This window comes from Balaenoptera borealis, assembly GCF_965194805.1.
Source record: "Balaenoptera borealis genome assembly, chromosome: 8".
NCBI lineage: Eukaryota > Metazoa > Chordata > Mammalia > Artiodactyla > Balaenopteridae > Balaenoptera > Balaenoptera borealis.
The window spans coordinates 66,581,280-66,606,220 of record NC_138865.1 but is presented as its reverse complement, the minus strand read 5'-3'; the positions used below and the strand labels follow the sequence as shown (position 1 = coordinate 66,606,220).

The following is a 24,941-nucleotide window of genomic DNA, read 5'->3' as shown; positions in this document are numbered from 1 at the left end:
AAAGAACACAGCAGAAGTACAAACACCAACAGCAATAACAGCTACCATTTATTAAGCACTTCCTAAGTCTTAAATATTTACTAAATACGTTACATAGACAGTACTCATAATAGCCCCAGGAAATCCTGACAGATGTATTTGTTCTTAAATTTTGGATTAATAACTTGCTGAGTAGAAAGGTTTTCTTCTACCCTACAAAAAGCCTGACATTAAAGACCAACATTGCAATTAATATAATTAACCCTAGATTTACAGAACTGTTTTCTTACAATGTATACCTACTGCTAAATAACTGTTCTCAAAGCTGTTTTCTTTTTCTCGTTTAAAGATTAATTTTGCTTCCCTTTCATGATCACAATAGAATTCTCTTTAATGCTACTATATAATCTATTAAGAACTTCTCCAAAATAGAAATCTATTTAAGCCCCACTTTGAATCAGGGCTTCTCTTCTTGTTGAACTGCTTTGCAGGAAAAAATGGCATACATACACAATGCAATATTCTGCTCAAATACATAACACTGATTGACTCCCACAAATATTATTTACTATTTGTCAAACACTGTTACAGTATGCTACATGCTACCAATGTTAGATGTACCAGGATGTGCTTTTCAGTAACCATGGTCCTTAGAGTCCTGGATAACTTGAAAAAAAAGAGACTGGTCTAAGACTTCAAAGTTTTAACTCTCAGCTGGACACTTTGGGAACTAGAATATGGATATATCTCAGTCTCGGGAGGACATTATTAAAAAGTTCATATGTATTATGGAGAAAACTTCCCACATCCATTGTAATATCTCAAATCTCTTTTCCAATTTCAGCATCCTCCCATTACTATGAAAACTAGTATTATCAAGGAGGAATAAGCCTGCCACTATATTCTTCACCCACAATTCCAAAGATGTTTGTCCTGGAAGTTCTCCTATCCCATCTTTGTGAGCTCTTAGCATCTTGTGGTAGGCAGCATGACATCTTGACACCAAGTATACTGCTTGCCCAGCATCAATAATTCAGACAAATAGCAACAATTTATATACTTCACATCAACTAGAGGAAAGGTGACAAACATTTTAAGACAACAGAAGCACAGGTTATCACCAAGGTCTGTGTTTAAGAGATAAAACATGCAAGGTAAACAGAGGCTATAACACTGACTAATCCTGGAGAAACATGGGGAAGGCATATAAACTGCTTAGCAGGAAGAGAACAGTTCTCTCGATCATAATGGAATCCACTCACAACACTTGTTCGGAGTTACTTTTATGGTGGATGATATTCAAGTAATATTAAGGTGCTTCAGGCAAAATTTAGCAACTCCTGTAAGGCTTCCTGCTGCTCATCATCAAGCTGGGAAATGCATTCCAACCATAATTCTTCAGAAGTCTGTACCTGACGCACGACATTAGCTAGGCGTTTGGCACAAGGATCTTCATAGTTAATAGTCTCATTCATTTTTCCTTCTGCAATTACACTGATTATTTTTGGAAGATTGGAATTATTTGGACCAAGTACAACTGGGTGGTTACTTTCAATTAAGTCACAGAGAAAACTCAAAGTCTGAATAGCTTCCTCTTTATCCTCATGCAATGGAAGCCATGACAACCAGTGTGGAAGAACTTCATCTACATTTACACAGTTAGGCTTAAACCTCAAAATCTTCCCTACTGCTGAGATACAGTTCTCTGTAGCAATGACATTTTTTTTGGTTTTGGAATTTGCACACTTAATAACTTTTACCAGCAGCGGAACAGCTTCTGAACATAAAGAACGATAATCATCTCCACCAAACTGTGCCATAACACCCAGGCCATAAGCAGCAGCTTGCCTGACTTCAGGGTTGTTGTCTCGCATATTTAGTAGCATTGGCCACCGAAAATATTCTACATATTTAAATGAGGTTGGACTGCAGTGTTCTATGATATCATCAAATATGCACAATCCCCACTGTCTGTCTGGCCATGGCCTATTAGAACAAATTAGATTTACAATTAATGGAAGCAGCTGTTCAAACCACGGTAAAATCTTTTCCTTGTAAGTACTAAATAATGAGTGCAAAATATCTGATACTTTGGTCAGAATATAAACATCACATTCATCCTCATCTTGCAGAGACATTTCAACCTGTTGGTCATAGTTTTCTTCCTGTCTTTTAACCTGTCTCAGTTCTTGGTTTTTAAAGTGCCCTTCAAGTTTTGCTTTCAGTATTTCTCCCAGTTCTTCCAACTGTTCATCATTGAGGCACCCATCTCCCATTACTTCAATGGACTTTGCAAAAGAATTCATTATTTCTGAGAGGACATCTGTATCAGGTTCAGTCCCAATAGCCTTGATTAAGGGATCACATATGAATTGCCACATCTGTGCAAGATACTCTGGGCCACGAATTCTTGCACATTCCAGGAGAAAAGGCATGGACTCTGCTGCTGCCACTCGAACATTGTCATGGAAATAAAATTTCAGTAAAGGAACCATCAGTTTTACAACTTGTTCTGTATACTCCACGAATCCTTCCCTTAACTCCTTAGCATAATAAACCAACATCTGGCAAGCAGTTGCTTTTGCTTCAAGCCCTGAAGTCTTAATTCCAAAACTCTGCTGGTCTCCAAGATTTACAAATTGCCATCCATCATCATCACTCATATTCTCCACGTCTTGTGTGTCCAAGAGAGCAACGTCAGGTTTAGCTGAAGCAGTCTTAATAAGAGGCTCAATAACCAGTGGAAGGTACTGTTGAAAATCATTTCCAAGGATTTTACACATTCTGGCCCACGCTGAAACGATGTAAGAGGTCTGAGGGTCATCATCTTCCATATTATTTAAGTCTGATTGTGTTTTTAACAACAGTTGCATCACATTTGATACATCTTGCATAAATTTTTCCTTCCCAACAGCAAGACCAACATGGCTAATGCATTCGATAGTTTTTCCTTTCAGAAGTTTGAGTTCCTTTTGAACAGCAAGCTCAACAATATGCTTTAGTGAGGGCATAAATATATCATAGTATGGAACAAATTTTTCTTCTATTGTATCTGCAACTGAGGCAATGGTTGTCACAAGCTGTTCCAAGGCCAACTTAGTTCCATTGCGAATCAACTCTTGAAGTTTAATCACCAAGATGGAATGTAGATTTCTCACCATACTATCCAAATGTAGAACTAGCAATGATTTGGGGCAGTCTTCAATAAAAATAATAAGCGCAGAAGCTGCATGTGACTGCACACGCTGATTACCTTGATTTTCCATGGTACGCAACAGAGCTGCAATCACCGTTTCATGGAATTTCTTTTGGAAGTTAGGTGCAAAATCTGTAGCCATCTGTCCAAGTGTAGTACAGGCTGCAGCCCTCACCCTTGGATGAGGATCCTGAAGAAAAAGCAAAACAGAGTTAACTGTTTCGTCTAGAATTGATTCCATTTGCTGATGGCATCCTTCTCCAATAGCAGATAAGGCCATTAATCCAGCATGTCGATATTTCCAGTCAGGGCTCTGAAGCATCTGCATGATATGCTCCTTAGTCATTGGTAAAACAAGTTTTCCACCGAGCCCACAAGCCAGTCTGTCTAGTGCACTCTCAGCAGCAACTGCATTGCTGTCAAAATCATCTTCTTCCATTTCATCAGCATTTACCCAGTCCTCATCATCTTGTAGATCAACCATCATTGCCAATATATGAGGAACTGCCTGTGCAATAATATTTGTATGTTTTTTCAACATTGGGGTTGCAGTTTCAGACAAGGTCACTATTACTTCAAGAGCCAGCTGGCGTTGCAGATTACTAAGTCTAGAGTCTCCACATAACTTTAGACTCAATTGCAGAGTATCTTCTAAATAAGGACCCAAATATTTAGGTACAGTATCTGCAATCTCAACAAGGGATTCTAGCACTGAATCATCATCCTGGTAGCATGAATCATTCACAGCCTGTAAGATTCCAGGAAGCAAGTCTGCAAAGTCTTTGAAAAGAGCAATATTATTCTCATTAGCAAGTACAAATGCAGCTGCAGCTCTAGCAGATAATGTCCTGATTGCTGGATGTTCTTGATCTTGAATACACTGGTCCAACAACCGTTTGATGATATCCAAATCGTGCCGATCTTGGGTCCCAAAAATCCCAGGAAAGTGCCAGAAAACGTGAAGTGCAACTTCCCACAGAACCACATTTTTAGAGTAGATTGAATCAACAAGGAACTTCAGACCTTCGGGCCAGTGGTTAGTGCCATCCTCATCTATCAAATTCCTGGCCAGCACTGCAAAAATATCACAAAGTTTTTTCCTCATACTAGCATGGGTTTCTAACTTAACAGCCAGTATCAGTTCAATCTTGACGTCCCTCTGAACATCAGAAGGCAGATTTGGATAGACTTCCTCAAACCCAGAGGACAAAAGCCGTCGTAGCAGGGCGGCAGCCATTTGTCTCACCTCATAACCTGCTCTTCTATTTCTGACGGCATCTAAGAGGAATGTAGTCTTACACAGACCTGGGATATTTTCATAGATTTCCTCTGCTTGCCTCCGCACCATACAGCTTGGATTGATGAGGTTCTTCAGAAGCTGGTAAAACTCTTGCTTTCCCGACACGGTCGCCGGTACTCCGGCAGACCCGCACGCCGCCATCGCGTTCTGTCAAAGCGACCGCGACGGGGCAGGAGGGCGGGGGTCTGCGGCTCGAAGCAGTGACGTCAACGAGGCGCCGGCGGAGATGGGCGGGAGCGTTTCTTCCTCCCCTGCCTGGCCCTCGGTCGGGGCTCTGGGAAGGTGGGAGCGAGGGTCGCTCTCCATCTGTTTTCCAATCAGATGAAAATGTACCTACAGAGGAGAAAGAAAATGAAAGAAAAGTATGATATTGATTGTATTAGAATGGGATTATGGATGATTCTTTTTGCCTTAATTTCTAAACTATCTCTATTGTTGTTACACTGATAATTTTAAAGCAGAGAGTACTCCTTGAAAAGCCGCTAAGTGAAAGAAGACGATCACAAAAGGCCACATGTTGTATGATTCCCTTTATATGAAAGGTCTTAAATAGGAAAATCCATACAGAAAGTAGATTAGTGTTTGGCAATGGCTAAGGGGAAGGGAGATAGAGAATGACGGCTGTCAGGGGGGTTCTTTCTGGGTGATGAAAATATTGTAGAATTGATTGTGGTGATAGTTGCACAACTCTGTGATTATACTCAAAACTATTGAATTGTACAATTTAGATTGGTGAATTGTACGGTATGTGAATAATACCTCAATAAAGCTGTTCATCAAATAAGTACAATAAAAGATAAAGACAATGATTACTACCCCACTATTAGGTGCGCAGACTCAGGTGTGTGTCGGAATCACTTGGCCTGTGGATTATAATAAAGAATGAGAAAGACAACTGAGTAAAGCATGATGAAAAGTGACCTGGGCTAGTAATCAGGAGACTAGAATCCTGGTCTTGTCTCTAAACTGATTTTGTATCCCTGGTCATGTCACTCAAGATTTTCTTTGCAAACTGTAAAATGCCTTCACAGTTTTTCTTTTAGTAGGAAGCTGCTGAGATTATTCTAAGAAATAAATGCCCCCGAGGCTAAATATTGTTTCTTTAATTCAAGCAGGTGTGTCAATCAAAAACAATGATCATTCCTCTAACAATGATTAGATCTTACTTTTGTATTGGCACCTTGCCATTCTGTCATTTTGACCATTATACAGGTTTGCAAGGTTGGTAAGATAGGTATAATACTAATTTTAGGTGAGAAATGGAAACTCAGGGCTGACTTTTGATGGATGAATCTTTATTAACTATTTGAAGAAAGAGAAGTTTCTAAGTAAAGGGAAGAGCTGTGTTCAAATGCAGAATGGTCTGAGAGCCTAGTGTGATGAGTTCTGTCAGTATTTTTTGCTGGAGCATTGGGTATGGGACTTGAGGGTCTTGGGGATGACATAGGAGGCAGGAAAGAGGAAGACAAGAGTTATATAGAGGCCAGATCATGAAGAGTCTTATATTCCATGTTAAGAAATTTGGCTTTTTTCCCCCCCTAAAGGTAAAGAGGAGCCTTTTAAGGATTTTACTCAAGGGCTGTGAAATAATCCATTTTAAGAAAGATTACTTTGATGGCAATGCAAAAACTGACGTGTGAAGACTGGAGGCATTTAGGAGGCCAATAACCTAGTTCAATTACGCTGAAAGCCTAAATCACAGCAGTGGTGGAGGGAAAGAAAAGAGGGCAAGGCTTGCAGGTCTTAAGAAGTCATATCAATAGCACCATAGAGGGGAAGGAGAAGCCTAGGAAATCTCCCCAAGTTTTGGCCTGGGCATCTTGTTGGAGGTGCTGCAATTTACCTATTGCTTCACCTACACATGTATAAAGAACAGAATTAATGCAGACCAAAAGACTGCTAACTCTTTCTGGAGGAAAAAGAGGCTTCCCTAAGAAGGTGAGTCCCCAAATCCATTTTGTTCTCTAGTTGCTCCCACACTCTATGGTGATGGTCATTGTTATAACAGTAAGAGTTAAACTGAATCCATTTTAGGAAAAATATTTATGTTCTTTTATTTTAGAAAAACATACACAGATTTAAAATCTTAAGGTACTTCCTCTCTGGATTGCATAATTCTATTCTATTTACCTTTTGCATTGTTACTTCCCTTTTTCCCCCCCTAAGAAGCACACATAATAACCAAGATTTCAAGACTGGACTTGAAGACTTGGTTACAGTTGAACAACTTTATGAAATTTTGTAATTAAAATTGGCTTTTAAAATAGTTTGCACTGTTGAGAGGCCATTTAAGAATGTTTCCATAAAGTGACTCAACAGCAGACAATTCGAGTGTTTATTAGCAGCTTACTACATGAAGAAAGTGCAAAATAAGTTGCAAATTTCTTCCAAGATCTGAGAGATTTAGAGTCAAATGAGGGGGGTAGAATTAAATTGGACATAGGGGGTAGAATTAAATTGGACATACTTGACATTTTTCAAGCATAATCCAGAATAAGTAAAAATACAGAAAACAAAAAATACTATGAAGGCTCCTACCGACCTAAGATGGAACAATATGAATATCAAAAAGAATAATGCCTTCGATGAATTAAAAAAACTTTAGATATATCAACAAAAGTTCTGAGTTTCTAATACTAACAAAAGCCACCAACGCATTGATCATCTTTGGAGGATGCTAAGTCACCAACTGAAAATTGATAAAGAGGAATAATCAAGATTTTTCCTGCCTTTTCTGTACAAACTGTATTTCAGGATAACCAAATAGTTATCCACTTCTTCTTGATAGAATTCCAGATAAAAAGAGCACAAAAATGCTAAAATCAGAAAATTGCTGTGTTGTCACCCCAAATGAAATAATGAATGTAGGTAACAGTAACCAATGGATGCTAAAACCATTAAATGAAACATTGACTGGGAATTTAATAATAGAGGGATAAGGATGAAACCACCTGAAGTTCCTGATTAATCTTAATATTCTTAAAAGTGGGATAAACCAGAAGTGTCATTTACGTGTTGTCTTTCGGCTTCACATTCATACTTTCTCTAATTTGTTCTCTGATTCTGAGGTTAGGCTCTGGAAGCAAAATTTCTCCTTTCTCAGCTGGGTCCCTGATCATTTCCACCAATAGGAGCTGCTAGAGATTGGAGGATAGAAAAGGGACAGAAAAGAGATTGATCCTTCTTGTTTTTCCTTTTCTTGTCTGGATTGCCCCAGCAGTGGCCCTTCCTCCTGGTGACAGCAATTTCCTCCCTCTTGCAGCCCAATCTCTTCTCTCTGCAGATATACCCACAGTAGCCTGGGGGCACTCCTTCCTCAGAGGTTTCAGCCATAGCTCTGAACTCAAAGATACCAGTTCTGTTTTGTTCCTTCAGCTTTAGGAATGGTAGCAGGTCCTTCAGTTACCATCTTTTGATTACCTCAGTGCTATTTATTCACTCCTTCAGGTCTCTCACACCTTTGTAACCAATCTCTTAAATCTCCTCTTGAAGTATTTAGTGTGGTTTCTATTTTCCCACCTGGAACTTGACTCATTCATATACCAGGCATTAAGTGATGCAAAAACTGCAAAGTATTTTCATCTTAAATCAGGTTTATTAAGGTATAACCCATGTGCAATAAAATTCACCAATTATAAGTGTTTAATTAGGTAAGTTTTGACAGTCAAGTGACTATGACCACAATCATATATAGAATATTTTCATTACCCCAAAAAGATTCTTTGGGTCCCTCAGTAGACAATCTCCTTTCCGCACCCCTGGCTCTAAGCAACTACTAATCCGATTTCTCTTGCTATAGCTTTGTCTCTTCTAGAATTTCATATAAATGGAATTATTCAGTATGAAGCTTTTTGTGTCTGGCTGCTTTTACTTAGCACAATGCTTCTGACATTCGTCCACTCTGTTGCATGTTTGTTCCTTTTTATTCCATCATATGAATACACCACAATTTGTTTATGCATTCACCAATCAACAGACATTTGGGTTGTTCCCAGTTTTAGGCTATTATGAATAAAGCTCCTATGAATATATGAGTACAAGTTTTTGTGGGAAAATATGTTTTCATGTCTCTCAACAAATACTAGGAGTGAAATGGCTTGGTCAAATAGCAAGTGTAGGTTTATAAGAAACTGTCAAATGCTTTCCAAAGTGGATGTACTATTTTGCATTCTGACTGAAACATATGAAAGTGCCATTAGCTTCACATCCTTGTCAGCATGTGGGATTATCAGTCTTTTAAGTTTTAGTCATTCCAGTGAGCATGTCTTGGTATCTGATTGTGATTTTAGTTTGCATTTCCCTAAATACTAACAGTGTGGATTATCTTTTCATGTGTTTATTTGCCATTTGTGTATCTTCTTTGGTGAGGTCTTTGTTCAAATCTTTTGCCCATTTTTCAAAAAATCTAATTTTTTTGTCCTCTTGCTATTGAGTTTCAAAAGTTCTTTAAATATTCTGGATACTAGTCCCTTATCAGATATATGCTTTCAAATATTTTCTCCTTTTCTTTTTCTTAACCATGCTTTTTGAAAATCAAAAGTTATTAATTATATTTAAGTTCAATTTACCATTTAAAAACTTTTAAGGTTTCTGCTTTTTATGTCCTATTTAAGAAATCTTTACCCAACTCAGGTTCACAAATATTTCCTCTAATGTTTTCTTCTATCAGTTTTATAGTTTTAAGTTTAAAGATTTTACATTTAGATCTAGGATCTATTTCAAGTTGATTTTTGTATATGGTATGAGGCATGGGCAGAAGTTCATTTCTTTTTGCATATGAGTTTATAGTTGTTCCACTTTTATCCCACTGATTTGCCATCTTTGTTGAATATTAATTGACCATATACATGTAGTCTTATTTCTGAACCTTCTATTCTGTTCTATTAATCTATATGTGTATCCTTATTCCAATGCCGCACTGACTGTATTGATTACTATAGCTTTACAATAAATCTTGAACCCAAGTAGTTATAGTCAGTGATTCTAAAGATCACTGAACACTGTAATTTTTAGAAAGTACTCTCTAGCCTTTAGTAAGTTTAAGATATTTTTAACCTAATTAAAGTCCATACATATTTGTGAATTTGAGTATAATTGGGTACTTTTTGCAATCTATACACATTGTGCATTTAAAAATTAAATAACGGACCAGAAAAAATGAAAAACAAATTTCTTCTTTATTTGTTTTCAATGTAAACTTATTGATTTAGAATAATACCTCAACTTTTTCACCCAGATCATCTCCCTCCCCTCCAAAAAATAGCTGAGGAGAAAGGTATTTCTGACACTTTGGGCTGTAACCTGAAGCAGCTTATGTTTTAACTTAAAATTTGAATGTAAATATGATGTTCCAGTTGCTAATATTTTCAAGTTTTTTCATATGAAATTGTTTTCTCTCTAAGCTTTCCATTTCCTTCATTTACTCAAAAAATATTTAATGAGTACCTACTGTGTTCCAGGCACTGTGCTGGGACACTGGGGGTACAATAGTGAATAAAACAGAATGCCTACCTTCATGAAGTTTACAATCTACTTTGGAACTCCTTAGCTCATGCCAGGAGGACCAGCCATGTTTAACCTGTGGTTTTATGGATTTCTCAGCATATTACCCCTTACGTCCAAGTATATGAGAAGCACAGTAGTAAAACACTGTTATCATCTTTAAGAATTGCATGGCAATAATTCAGAATATTAAAAGTTGAATAAAAACATCATGAATTGGAGAGAACAGAAAACTCACTATGTGAGTACTGAACTTGCTTCTTTACCAGATGGTTGAAAATATGTACATTAGTACTTGCAGGTATTAACTGATTTAATTTCATAACAAATAAAGGAGGATACAGATAGGTTAAAAAAATTTTAAATACAGATTAAATAACTGAGAGGAAAGTTATAATAATGATGGAGGATATCAACCATCCAGACATTTCATGTCATTTTGTTCTCCTAAAATTAGAATGTTTGGCTCCAACTCCCAGGGTTAGACAGAGCCCTGTAGAAACAATGCCCAGGGCAGAAGTGGTGAAGAATGAGAAAAGAACCAAAGTAGGAATCAGACTGGGCCCCACTACTCCAAACAATTAATTATAAACTATATTAGCTGTAATTTTAATAAAAAAGACCAAGCAGACATAGTAAACTAAACATATTATCTTACAAAGATAAAACAATCAGAAGAGTGTCTCTTTTATACTGCTACTACTACTACTAATATTACGGTTATAAGAATGAAAATATATCTGATTAATTAGAGACAATATTTTGTACAGTTTCTTGTATAATAGGCAAAATATAAATTATAAAAAGGACCTGTCCCACTGCGTAGTATACTTGGTAAAATCATCTTGAAAGATGACAAAACATTTTTATCTGCATTTTCAGTTGGTGTGAGAGGTAATCCTGACTTTTTAAGTAAGTTTCAGAAGTTGTACAGTCAGGAAGAAGTAATAATAATAATGATATAATAAAGAATAAATATTTTTCCATTGAATTAGAACTCTTGTTAGTGTAAAACTGTCATTAGTGTACTCATCTTTTTAGTAGCCATTATAACATTTTGCGTACTTTATCACTGTGTGTCTACTTTTAAAAGATTTATGAAAATCTGATATATTAGAATTATGAAGAGTCTAATTGGTTAAACTTATGCTAGGGTGACCAACCATCCTGGTCTGCCTAGGACTGGGGTTTCTTGGAATGAGGAGTTTCAGTTCCAGGACAGTCCCAGGCAAAGTGGAACAGTTTGCGTAACTTTCAATCACTTTTTAAGTATTGGAAAAATATCATTTGTAAAAAGTCATTAACTATAAAGGTTAAATTAGATTCAAGTTAAGCACTTTTGATAATAATCCTTTATAAGTGATGCTATGTACTTCATATGCATTTCATTAAGTATACATAATGTTTGGTTGTCCTACAGTTATTGTTACTAAGCTTTAAGTAGTGACTGCCTGATCTCTCCATTTTGTTTTTCCCGTTGAGACAAATAAGTTATCTTTGGGGTAATACTTTGACAACCTTCAAACTCTCCTTGCCTAAATCAGATATTTCATCAGGAGTGGGGAAAAGGTAACTACTCTTCTAATTCCATCATTTCTTCTATGTTTGTAAGCTGGCATTTTTCTGTAATAAAGAGCTCTCCCTCATGACCTGAGGCTATTTGGCAACTGTGAAGGAGTGCTTAATTCTTTCTCATTAATGATCAATTTTCAGAGTAGGGAGGTGAGTAATAGCCACCTCCAATCATGACAAATACAGTTGGTTTGTTATGTTTTGTTTGGCTTCTCTTTTTTGAATTGTCAAGAGCTGTGAAGAATCTGAGATTTTACGCTACTTCAAAGCTAACAAGTTAGCCTGCCATAGTTTCATGGATGATAGTAAAAGATATGAGACTGCATCAGAGACAAAAGATAATTTGTTACTCACGGCAACAGCAGCAGTCAGAGTATCAGCATTTTTCACTGGTTCCCAACTCCCAATTCCTACAGCATGATGCAAAGAGGGATAGATGCCAGCTATACACATCAAGGACTGTGTTACAGGAGGGAAACGCTGAGTTTTAATTACAAATCTTTTATAACGGGCAGTAAAGCTGACTGCTTTTTCTCCAGGGGGAGACATTATCTTTTTATTCTGGTTAGTAATCATGCTTGCCCTTTGCTCCAGAGGGAGACATTATCTCTGTCTTCCAAGGCTATTCACTACACAAGCATACTTAATAATATAGTCCAGAATGTCTTTGCTCACAAGATGTGCAGAAATATGAGAGACCATGGGTATAGTTATGTGCTGGTTGTTCTCCATTGCTCCTCTCCCTCCTTACATTCTCTGCCCTTTTCTGTAGTCCAGGAGGCTGACATCTACAGACTGCATCACTCAGGCTCCCTTTCTCTCTGTCTTCTGGTTGAATTGGCTTATGAGAGGCATTAGCAAGAGATTGGGAAGAGGTGGGGTAGGGTATTTAGTCCCCATCTCTCTGCCCTGTTCTCGCCCCACCTTGAGGCAGTCCTGGTACAGGCTGCATTCTACTGATACAATTCTTATAAGGAGGCCCTTTTTTCCAGGCTGCAAACTCTCTGTAGGTTCATTCTCTCCCATATCCCCTTTAGGCCTAAATATGGTAAAAGTGTATAAATGTTCCTAGACCCTGTGCTTTGTTATGTTCTCCTAACCTTGCCCACATTTTTGTAAACAATCCTTTCAGCACACTCTCTTCAGTAACACTTTCTAAATATGTTTTCTGTTTCCTGCCAAGATCTTGATAAGAACTCAGAGATTCAATTAATTTTAAAAGAGAAAAAAACTAAAATTAATAAAACCAAGGATTAGAAAGGTAGTTTAACAAAAAAAGAGACTTTTAAATTAAATTAAATTAAATTAAATTAAATTTTATTTTATTTTGGCCGTGCCACGCAGCTTGTGGGATCTTAGTTGCCCAATCAGGGATTGAACCTGGGCCCTGGTAGTGAAAGTGTGGCATCCTAACCACTGGACTGCCAGGGAATTCCCAAAAAGAGATTTTAAAACATGAAAATATTATTATCCTCAACATGCTAATTCATGCAAATATATTTATACAAAAATATAAGATCAAAACCAATAAAATCCTTTTAGAATAATTTATAGAATGTGAAATTATTTGAAAAATAAAAGAATAAAAAATACAAAAGATTTATATCCTGCTTGATAAGTGGCCAGAGCAGATGATTTATCAACAAAGAAATATAGACTATAAATCTTGACGGGAAAAAGTCTCCAATTTGGGTAGTAATTAAAACAAAGCAAACTAAAGGCACAACCACATCTCCACATAACTATCTAAGATAAATTACAGGAACGACACAGCACTAGTGGACTGTTGGAAAATAAATCTATTGCTGGTGGCCCCTGTTGGAAAATAAATCTATTGCTGGTGGCCCCTGATTACTTAGCTGAGAATCTAGAATGGTAGTTAAAAAGTCTTTGATGCAGAAATTCCACTTTGAACAATAGATCCTAAGTGGATGATACAAAAGAAGACAAAAATGAGGTGCATATTTTTCACAATAGATGTATGTTAGAGTATTAAAAAAATTGAAAATAACCCAACAATGGGTAGAATAATTGTTAAATAAGCCATGATATTTTAAGATGTGTTGAAATGTTTCAGTGAGAAAAAGAGGATATATTATATGTACACACTACATATACTGTGTATAAAAATATGGCTCTATGTGCCTGGAGTGAGGGAGACTCTGGGACAGACTTCCTTCCCAGAGGGCATCTCAGTGGGCCTCCAGACGTGTGCCAGAGGGTTCTTCCCCTCAGGCCAGGCTCCAGGACAAGCAGGCAGGCCTTTGTCACAGAGGGACAGTGGTGTATCTGTCCACTCTCTCTGTGCTGTGCCCTCGGGGTGGTGGCCAGCCAAGAACTGTCTCTCTGTTTGTTGCAGTCCCAGGAGACCCAAGAGTACAGGCTCTGCTGGCCATGAGCCAGGCAATCTAGAGGTGTCCCCTGGGTGGCAGCCACAAAAATCTGGCGCCAGACATGTGTGCAGGTTCCCCTCCATGATCCAAAAGGAGACACAAATGAGGTGCATGTTTTTCACAGTAGGTGTACCTTGAGTATTGCAAAATCTGGGGTCCTGTACTCTGGAGCATGGCAGAGGGAGAGCAGGAAGATAGCACCTGCCCTCTGGGGTCTCTGGAGAGGATTACAGTCAGCCCTTAGATGTGTAGATGTGTGTTTAACTACAGGCCTGCCCCTCAGGCTGCAGCTATGAAAATATGGCATCTGAAGTCTGACGGGTTTGTGTCTTGGCCAAGGTCACACAGCTGGAACATGATGGCAGCAGCACACACCCTGGACAGGGGTGAGGGAACTGCTCTCAGATTTTACTCTAGTTAAGGTGTGTTTCTAGGACATCCAGACTCATGCATCACAACTTCCTACCCGAATCTATGGAGAGATGTGACATGAAAGAAAGCACCTTGAACCTAAAGGCAAATAGCGATAACCTCGGTTGTCAGAAAGATGGTGAAACAGCATGGTGAAAGGAATGCTATGCACAAAAGCAGGTGGCAAGTTTTGCATGAGATCCCATGGCAGGTGAATCTCTGGATAACTCATTCATTAAACAGTGGACTCTACTATCAATGATACCAGCACCTTGGATGAGAATTCTTAAGAGTGCTGATGAAGCTACCACAACTCACAGATAGCAGAAACCTACCACACAATCTCCTAGAGATTAGCCAACACAACAAGCCTAAATATAGGGAAGGGTTAAAAAAAAAAAGTTCATTTTCCCAGAGACTTCTCAAGCAAAAGTATCTTCCTTTGAAAAAGGAGCACCCAAGACAACAGATTTCCTCAGTGAATTTAAATCCTATTTTAAGGACAGAATCGTCTAGACAGAATTGCATGTGGAGTTTTCTTCCTACCATGATAACTGTAGCAATAATGTTGGAAAGACCGACTCTATGCTTTGGACTAGGTGAGCCCTCTTAAGGGTCCTTTTCAAATTCCTAAGCTATAGTTTTGGGAGTCATTTAACAGAAAGCTTTTACAGAAATTGTAGTCAATCACATTATAGTAGGTTTCCTATTATTCATCCTGGTCATTGTTTTAATAACAATAAAATGACAGACTGATAAGAAAATGTGGCTCTATGTTCTTTGGGTTCTTTTTGTTTTCCTGTAAAGTTTCTTAGATTTCTAACTTATTTTGAAGATGTTGATTTACATAGAGATTTAGTGCAACATGCTATGTTTGTGGCATTTACTTGGTCTTTACCTATGCATTTTTTTTAATGAAGAAAATGTATCAACAAAATTAATGAAAATGTTATATGAAGAGATAGAATGGCTGGAACAATGAGTATTCTTAGAGGACAATTAAAAAACCTTTTAGATTAGTGTCATTATAAATCATTCATTGACAATGGGAACAGAACCTTTCCTAGGCTCAGAGAACTTAGGTAACTTGTCTGAGGTCACACAGCTAGAAAGGGCAGAACAAGACTGGAACTTAGTCTTTTTGGCTCTCAAAATGCCCCCGGTGTGGTAACGTACACCATTCAGAGTACAAGTAGAGGGGATAGATCTTAAGGAAAAGAATGAACACTTCTATTGCAAAGGAGGAGAGCCTGAAAGAGAATGCATGTGAGGTAAGCTTGCAGTTGAGGTGGCAGGTAGGCAGTAACTGAACAACTTTTTTTAAAGACGATGATCTCTATTTTCTTGGCGAGACTATTGGCCTTAAGTAAGGCAGTGAGTGTTTGAGGAAAAAGTCAAACGTTTTGGAGAAGCCATGGGAGTGAGGAATGCAGGATAAAGGAGTTGAACAAAGATAACTTTAAGAATTGAAAAGGAAAACAAAAAAAGAATTGCAAACTTTTCTCCAGTTGAGATTAGAAACCAGGAATCCACAGTGGCAACAATCCATCAATTATACTGTAAAGTGAAAAAGGCAGGGTTCAATGTCATTGGTTCAATTCCATTTTGTAAAACACCTATATGTGTGTATAAAACATGTGCAGGAAAATGTATAGTATATATACCAATTTGTTACAGTGGTTACTTCTAGGAGGTGAATGCCTTTGAGGTTGGGGGAAAGGACTTTTACTTTTTACTCCATATATTTCTGTATGGTTTGAATTTTTGTAGCAATATGTTCTTGCATTACTTGTGTAAAAAATGGGGAATGTGATGGTCTGGTAAAGGCTTTAAGTTCCTGAGCATGTCTATGTTTCCATATAGATCATCTAGAGCCAATTATATAGTGACTTGAAGCTTCAGAGCCAGGAAAAGTCCTACCTGGCTCCTCACAGCACAGCTCACAGCTGCTGCAAAACCCACAAGGCTTAAAACAGAGCCAGCACTCTAGAATTAATGGTATCTGGTCCTACTGCTGCAGTGGTGGAAGATTCCAGCTAACCATAGTGCTTGCATCTGTCCATTAAAAGTCATTCAGACTCAGAGAAGATCTGGAAGGCTCATAAAATTACACTTGCCAGCTGCTGAAAACTGTGCTTATAGGGAATCTCCCTCCGGCTTGTGGGGGAGGTTTCCAGGTTCTGTTTTGACATCTGTGATGAGTGACAGTTGCAGAAATTCCATGGCTGGCCCCGAATGTAAGTGCTTTCCTGTTTATATTTGTACCTCAAGATAAATCTAAAGCAACACCAGTTAATTTCTTGAAATATTTCTAGTCCATGCAGTTTTCCTGTGAAGATTAATTCTACAGAACAAGACAGATGGGAGATACCAATGACAAATGAACATTCAATAAGCAAGACTCTTCTTGATAAAGGAAACAGAAATTGAGGATTGAAGGCCAAGAATCAAAATTAAACTGTTCATCCTGATTACACAGCATTAACACTGGAAAGGACCTGGAAGGTAGAGAGAGCTAGATTCAAATTTGAGTTTCACCACTTAGGAGGTGTGAGACTTTGGGGAGAATTACTAAACTTCTTCAATCCACAGTTTGCTCATTTTCAATGGGGAATAATAAGACTTAGTTCACTGGGTCATTGTGACATCCAAATGAGACAAAATATAAATGTAGAGATTTTTTTTGCAATATTAATTCATGTGGGATTTTTTTTCTCTATATTTTCCCCATCTTCATTTTCCAAGAAGGTCCTTTGTGTATCTCTTCCTTGGGAGTTATTATAAGGAAGAAAGCTGTTGTTTGAAGACAAAGTTGTTTTTCCTATGTTTTGTGAAAGCTTAAACTCATCAGGGAGATTGTTTTAAGTATGAGTGGGGTTGGAGGGGGGTGGGTATCTTTACAAGGAATGAAATGGAACAGAGAGGAAGTGGACATTTCCCCCCAATTTAGGGAAAGGATGAAGAATGTTCCATGAGGATGGGAGAACTACTGTTCTTCTGGAAGTTGGATCTCCACAGGTGTGTGGAGTACATGTGAAACTATATGCTAATACCTGGCTCCCAGACTTGTAAATATTACTGTGCCCCAAAGGAGCACACTCCCATACTTGCATACTTCCAAGGGACTATTTGGGCTTGAGTAATGAGCATCTTAGTTGGTGGTCCAAAGTGTGGACCAAAGCCCGGAGTGGTTTCTCCATTAATTTATTTCTTTGTAAGACCCATTGAACCTTTTGTATAACTCAGTTGGATGGGAGTGTGTCTTTGCCTGTAGTCCCTTGAGATCGCAGCTTGAGACAAAGGCTGGGGTGTAGGTAATTTATTTGAGAAGTAATCCCATGGAGCTGGAGTTCAGCACAGGGGATGAGGGGAAGTCAATACAAGGTTGCATTATTGAATTGGTTACTGGCATGGGTTCAAATCAGAATTATCCCCCCAGAGAGGACTAGGAACAAGAGGGAGAACTGTTTATTCTTCTGCTCCTGCCTCCCATCAGTTGGGACATTAACCTCTCTGGTTTGCATGTATGTGAGAGCTGAGCAGGCACCTATGAGCACTCACAAAAAGGAATCCGAGAAGCCCTGAGGCAGGAAGTGAGGGAAACTAGGCACAGGCTTGAGGGGAGGCGCTTTCAGTGCAAAGAGGGAGGAAGCCTGCAGGAACCTGTTTACCACAGCCATGGCTGGAATCAGAGTTGAGGGTTACAGGATGTGAAGTGGGGTTCCAGGTGTCTGATACAGAGAGAGGCTCAATAATGACTGAGCAATATGGGGCATAGAGATTTTAAAAATTTATTTTCCTCCTGATTAAAAAGATATGTATATTTTTGGAGTAGAAACTAACAATTTGATTAAATACAATTGTAATCTTTCTGACATATCCTTATTTGGGGTCTAAAATTTAATCCTGCTGTAGTAGCACAATGCCTAACATAACAGGCACTAAAAAAACACTCAATGAAACGAACAAAAAAAGGTTAGTTTCCTTTCTCTAATCACACATGAACATACATAATAAGCACACACACATGTATACACACAGTCTTTTCTAAAAATAAGAGGAAAGATATTAGTAAGTGCTGTGATTCCATTATGAGTTTGTACCTGTGTGATGTTAGGATTTGGCTCTGAACCTCCTAGAAACTGACCAAGTCACCCTTCACCTGGCTGGCAACGGAGTCCTCACAGTGCCCTCTAGTGGTACATAGAGCTACTCCGTTAGCCCTCTGAGGAAGAAATTAGTTCTGAGCCCTCCAGAGCGGAATTACCCAGCGGAGCTGTATCAGAGCATTAACTGTCCAGTCCGCCCCACTTTGTAGGTCCCATAAAGGCACACAGGGTAAGTCCTTATGCTGCAAGACCACACTTTCAGAAGCACCCTGTGAAATCATCCTCTCTTCTTGGCAAGAGTATCTAAATTTCAAGTATTTAGAGGACCTGGATACAAAACCCAACATTTTTTCACTGTTCAGACTCTAATCCTGTCCCTTCTTATAGAGCATATAAATATTCATAGAGATGAAGGCAAAGCCTTTATGCGATTCCTGAAGGCCTACCTGCAAACACAACTAGAATTACAATCCTTAATTACAAGAATAATAGAGAAGAGTTGCTTCTGAAGGAAACATAACATAAACATATTATGGCTTCTTGACTGGAGTCTGTGAATACCTGGCTATAACAGTATTTTTATATAAGTGGTTCCCTTTGTAATTCTATGTACTGTATTTTATGGATATACAACTATTAATCTGAGAAGGAGTCCAAAGCTTCACCAGAGTGCTAAAGAGTTACTTAGCACGTTTAGAACAGCTGTAAAAAGTTGTATGTGCTAGTGTGAGGAAACCTTTTAATCTTACCACACGGTGGTGCTATTGCTTTGAGCGTAGGGAGACTAAGGCAGGGCTCTTGAACAGGCATACGAAGTACCTCAGAGAAGCTTGAGGAACAAGGGGTGACGTGGCTGCAGAAAGTTACAATAGTCTTATTGTTACAATAGTTACAATAGAGAAAGTTGCAAATTCCTAGCAGATAAAATGCAAATCCATTAACTAAGACATTATGATCTAATACATTTACGTGATTTAATATATAAAATGTGGTTGGGTTTTACTGTTTTAAAATAGTATGTAACACAAAAATGCAAGGTTTTAAGGACCTACTGGCTAACCAATTCCCTAAACATTTATTTTACACAATATTATAGGTTCTCTTCAACACAGAGATGGCTCACTGTGGTACTATTGTTCTTGCCGTGTTGTCCGAGTTTTATTTTTCCCATTAGCTCCATTCTGGATTTTTGTATGTAGACATCGTACTTAGCATGCATTGAATTCCAGCTAGATTCAATCATTCATTACATGCAGATGGAAAGTTCAAAGTAGAATATACAACTCCCGCATAGGAACTAAAAACTGTCTGATGGAAATTGCATGAAGAACCCAAGGAAGAAACATAACAGAGCTGGTTACTTCGGCAAAAGCAAAATATACTTACAAATGAAACAATTTGCTTTAAAAGAATATGAGGGAGAAGGTGGTGGTGGGAAGTAGGTGGTGGTATAGATGAAATAGGATGAGCGTGTGATAACTGTTAAAGCAGGGTGATAGGTAAATGGGGGTTCCTTATACAATTTATTTTTGTATATTTTTGAAATTTTTCATAAAAAATAAAATTAGCATATACATAAAATAACATAATGCTAAAGGGCTGGGTAAGTGAATTTTTGGTAATCGGATTCAGGAGTGTGAGAACACACATCAAGCCACAAAATCAATGGAAGTGAAGGATGAATACTAATGCAGAAAATGTTTTAAGGCAAAGGAAGTGAATAACCTGGAGGCAAGTGTGATACTGAGTTTATATTATTCAATCTTCATTTAGATTAAACTCTGTTGGCAAGAAAAATACTTCACAACATTTTTCTAGCAAATCTAAAATCAGTTTTTGAGACTTTAACTCTCCTGGCCTTTTTTTTTTAGGGGGGTAAGGGGATTGGCAAAAGAGTCAGCAAAGAACTAAGTGTTAGGAAACACGAGGGACTCTTCTTTTCAGCAAATGGGGCTGGAAGAAGGCTGGTCCTTCCAATTAGCCTTGTAAATTCTTCATGGCTTTAAAAAGAGAAGACTTAACTAGTTTATTTTTATTATCAATGATCCACTCAAAGATATTTCTTTTGAGAAATCTGTTTTATCTCCACTGACAAAAGAGGATCTTCCCAGGTTGTTACAAATGTATGTCTACGGGAGTTAATATTTTTGATAAGGTTAGATGAAAATGTGTTTGTATCCATGAATATCTCCTTTTCAGTTTTTAATTACAGTATAGTTGATATACAATATTATATTAGTTTTAGGTAAACAACATAGTAATTCAGTATTTCTATAGATTATACTCTATTTAAAGTTACTACAAAATAATAGCTATATTTTTCTGTGCTGTACAATATATTCTTGTTGCTTTTTTATTTTGTACATAGTAGTTTGTAGCTGTTAATCCCATACCCCTATCTTGCCCCTCCCCCTTTCTCTCCCCAATGAACAACTAGTTTGTTCTCTATATCTGTGAATCTATTTCTGTTTTGTTATATATATTTGTTTGTTTTATTTTTTAGATTACACATATAAATGATAACATACAGTACTTGTCTTTCTCTGTCTGACTTCCTACACTAAGTATTATATTCTCTTGGGTCCATGCATGTTGTAAATAGCAACATTTCATTCTGTTTTTTACAGCTGAGTAATATTCCATTGTGTATATACATATATATATATACACACACATATAAAACACGTCTTCTTTTTTTAATTTAATTTTTATTTTATATTAGACTATAGTTGATTTACAATGTTGTGTTAGTTTCTTTTTTTTTGAATTTCATTTAATTTTTTATACAGCAGGTACTTATTAGTTATCCATTTTATACATATTAGTGTATACATGCCAATCCCAGTCTCCCAATTCATCCCACCACGCCCCCCTCCCCCACCCCTCCCCCCCACCCCCTGCCCCCCTCCCCCCCCACCGCTTTCCTCCCTTGGTGTCCATATGTATGTTCTCTACATCTGTGTCTAAATTTCTGCTCTGCAAACTGGTTCATCTGTACCATTTTTCTAGGTTGCACATATATGCGTTAATATACGATATTTGTTTTTCTCTTTCTAACTTACTTCACTCTGTATGACAGTCTCTAGATTCATCCACGTCTCTACAAATGACCCACTTTCGTTCATTTTTATGGTTGAGTAATATTCCATTGTATATATGTACCACATCTTCTTTATCCATTCATCTGTCGATGGGCATTTAGGTGGCTTCCATGACCTGGCTATTGTAAATAGTGCTGCAATGAACATTGGGGTGCATGTGTCTTTTTGAATTATGGTTTTCTCTAGGTGTATGCCCAGTAGTGGGATTACTGGGTCATATGGTAATTCTACTTTTAGTTTTTTAAGGAACCTCCACACTGTTCTCCATAGTGGCTGTATCAATTTACATTCCCACCAACAGTGCAAGAGGGTTCCCTTTTCTCCACACCCTCTCCAGCATTTGTTATTTGTAGATTTTCTGATGATGCCCATTCTAACTGGTGTGAGGTGATACCTCATTGTGGTTTTGATTTGTATTTCTCTAATGATTAGTGATGTTGAGCATCCTTTCATGTGTTTGTTGGCCATTTGTATATCTTCCTTGGAGAAATGTCTATTTAGATCTTCTCCCCATTTTTGGATTGGGTTGTTTGTTTTCTTGATATTGATCTGCATGAGCTGCTTGTATATTTTGGAGATTAACCCTTTGTCAGTTGATTCGTTTGCAAATATTTTCTCCCATTCTGAGGGTTGTCTTTTCATCTGGTTTATGGTTTCCTTTGTTGTGCAAAAGCTTTTAAGTTTCATTAGGTCCCATTTGTTTATTGTTGTTTTTATTTCCATTTCTCTAGGACGTGGGTCAAAAAGGATCTTGCTGTGATTTATGTCAAACAGCGTTCTTCTTATGTTTTCCTCTAAGAGTTTTATAGTGTCTGGCCTTACATATATGTCTTTAATCCATTTTGAGTTTATTTTTGTGTATGGTGTTAGGAAGTGTTCTAATTTCATTCTTTTACATGTAGCTGTCCAGTTTTCCCAGCACCACTTATTGAAGAGGCTGTCCTTTCTCCATTCTATATTCTTGCCTCCTTTATCAAAGATAAGGTGACCATATGTGTGTGGGTTTATCTCTGGGCTTTCTATCCTGTTCCATTGATCTATATTTCTGTCTTTGTGCCAGTACCATACTGTCTTGATTACTGTAGCTTTGTAGTATAGTCTGAAGTCAGGGAGCCTGATTCCTCCAGCTCCGTTTTTCTTTCTCAAGATTGCTTTGGCTATTCAGGGTCTTTTGTGTTTCCATACAAATTGTGAAAGTTTTGTTCTAGTTCTGTGAAAAATGCCATTGGTAGTTTGATAGGGATTGCATTGAATCTGTAGATTGCTTTGGGTAGCATGCTCATTTTCACAATGTTGATTCTTCCAATCCAAGAACATGGTATATCTCTCCATCTGTTTGTATCACCTTTAATTTCTTTTATCAGTGTCTTATAGTTTGCTGCATACAGGTCTTTTGTCTCCTTAGGTAGGTTTATTCCTAGGTATTTTATTCTTTTTGTTGCAATGGTAAATGGGAGTGTTTCCTTAATTTCTCTTTCAGATTTTTCATCATTAATGTATAGGAATGCAAGAGATTTCTGTGCATTAATTTTGTATCCTGCTACTTTACCAAATTCATTGATTAGCTCTAGTAGTTTTCTGGTAGCATCTTTAGGATTCTCTGTGTATAGTATCATGTCATCTGCAAACAGTGACAGGTTTACTTCTTCTTTTCCGACTTGGATTCCTTTTATTTCTTTTCCTTCTCTGATTGACTGTGGCTAAAACTTCCAAAACTATGTTGAATAATAGTGGTGAGAGTGGGCATCCTTGTCTTCTTCCTGTTTTTAGAGGAAATGGTTTCAGTTTTTCACCACTGAGAACGATGTTGGCTGTGGGTTTGTCATATATGACCTTTATTATGTTGAGGTAAGTTTCCTCTATGCCTACCTTCTGGAGAGTTTTCATCATAAATGGGTGTTGAATTTTGTTGAAAGCTTTTTCTGCATTTATTGAGATTATTATATGGTTTTTATCCTTCAGTTTGTTAATATGGTGTATCATATTTATTGATTTGTGTATACTGAAGAATCCCTGCATTCCTGGGATGAACCCCACTTGATCATGGTGTATGATTCTTTTAATGTGCTGTTGCATTCTGTTTGCTAGTATTTTGTTGAGGATTTTTGCATCTGTGTTCATCAGTGATATTGGTCTGTAGTTTGCTTTTTTTGTGACATTTTTGTCTGGTTTTGGTATCAGGGTGATGGTGGCCTCGTAGAATGAGTTTGGGAGTGTTCTTCCCTCTGCTATACTTTGGAACAGTTTGAGAAGCATAGGTGTTAGCTCTTCTCTAAATGTTTGATAGAATTCATCTGTGAAACCATCTGGTCCTGGGCTTTTGTTTGTTGGAAGATTTTATATCACTGTTTCAATTTCATTGCTTGTGATTGGTCTGTTCATGTTTTCTATTTCTTCCTGGTTCAGTCTCTGAAGGTTGTGCTTTTTTAAGAATGTGTCCATTTCTTCCAGGTTGTCCATTTTATTGGCATATGGTTGCTTGTAGTAATCTCTCATGATTCTTCATATTTCTGCATTGTCAGTTGTTACTACTCCTTTTTCATTTCTAATTCTGTTGATTTGAGTCTTCTCCCTTTTTTCCTTGATGAGTCTGACTAGTGGTTTACCAATTTTGTTTATCTTCTCAAAGAACCAGCTTTCAGTTTTATTGATCTTTGCTGTTGTTTCCCTCATTTCTTTTTCATTTATTTCTGCTCTGACCTTTATGATTTCTTTCCTTGTGCTAACTTTGGGTTTTTTTGTTCTTCTTTCTCTAATTGCTTTAGGTGTAAGGTTAGGTTGTTTTTTTGAGAATTTTTTTGTTTCTTGAGATAAAATTGTATTGCTATAAACTTCCCTCTTAGAACTGCTTTTTCTGCATCCCATAGGTTTTGGGCCATCGTGTTTTCATTGTCATTTGTTTCTAGGTATTTTTTGATTTCCTCTTTGATTTCTTCAGTGATCTCTTGGTTTTCTAGTAGCGCATTGTTTAGCCTCCATGTGTTTGTATTTTTTATAGTTTTTTTCCCTGTAATTGATATCTAGTCTCATAGCGTTGTGGTTGGGAAAGATACTTGATATGATTTCAATTTTCTTAAATTTACCAAGGCTTGATGTGTGACCCAGGATATGATCTATCCTGGAGAATGTTCCACGAGCACATGAGAAGAAAGTGTATTCTGTTGTTTTGGGATGGAATGTCCTATAAATATCAATTAAGTCCGTGTGGTCTAATGTGTCATTTAAAGCTTGTGTGTCCTTATTTATTTCCATTTTGGATTATCTGTCCATTGGCAAAAGTGGGGTATTAAAGTCCCCTAATATTATTGTGTTGCTGTTGATTTCCCCTTTTATGGCTGTTAGCCTTTGCCTTATGTATTGAGGTGCTCCTATGTTGGG

The 24,941-nt window shown here is 37.6% G+C and overlaps 1 protein-coding gene across 3 annotated transcripts; it reads right to left on the bottom strand.

Annotated features, from left to right (window-relative positions):
- Positions 1-27: 27 nt before the first annotated feature.
- RANBP6 (RAN binding protein 6) lies at positions 28-20,312 on the bottom strand. Of its 3 annotated transcripts, none has more exons than XM_082404357.1 (2): positions 4,481-20,312; positions 28-3,365 (listed from the first exon to the last, which is right to left on the bottom strand). In XM_082404357.1, exons 1-2 carry the CDS (start codon positions 4,614-4,616, stop codon positions 3,295-3,297), a joined length of 207 nt encoding a protein of 68 aa, XP_082260483.1. In that variant the 5' UTR covers positions 4,617-20,312; the 3' UTR covers positions 28-3,294. The 3 variants fall into 3 exon arrangements, with proteins under 3 accessions (XP_082260483.1, XP_082260482.1, XP_082260481.1); XM_082404356.1 differs by having other exon boundaries at positions 4,422-6,896; XM_082404355.1 differs by having other exon boundaries at positions 28-20,292.
- Positions 20,313-24,941: the final 4,629 nt, after the last annotated feature.

Coding starts and splice junctions, on each gene's coding strand:
- RANBP6 (XM_082404355.1), bottom strand. CDS start 4,616: ATGGCGGCGTGCGGGTCTGCCGGAGTACCGGCGACCGTGTCGGGAAAG.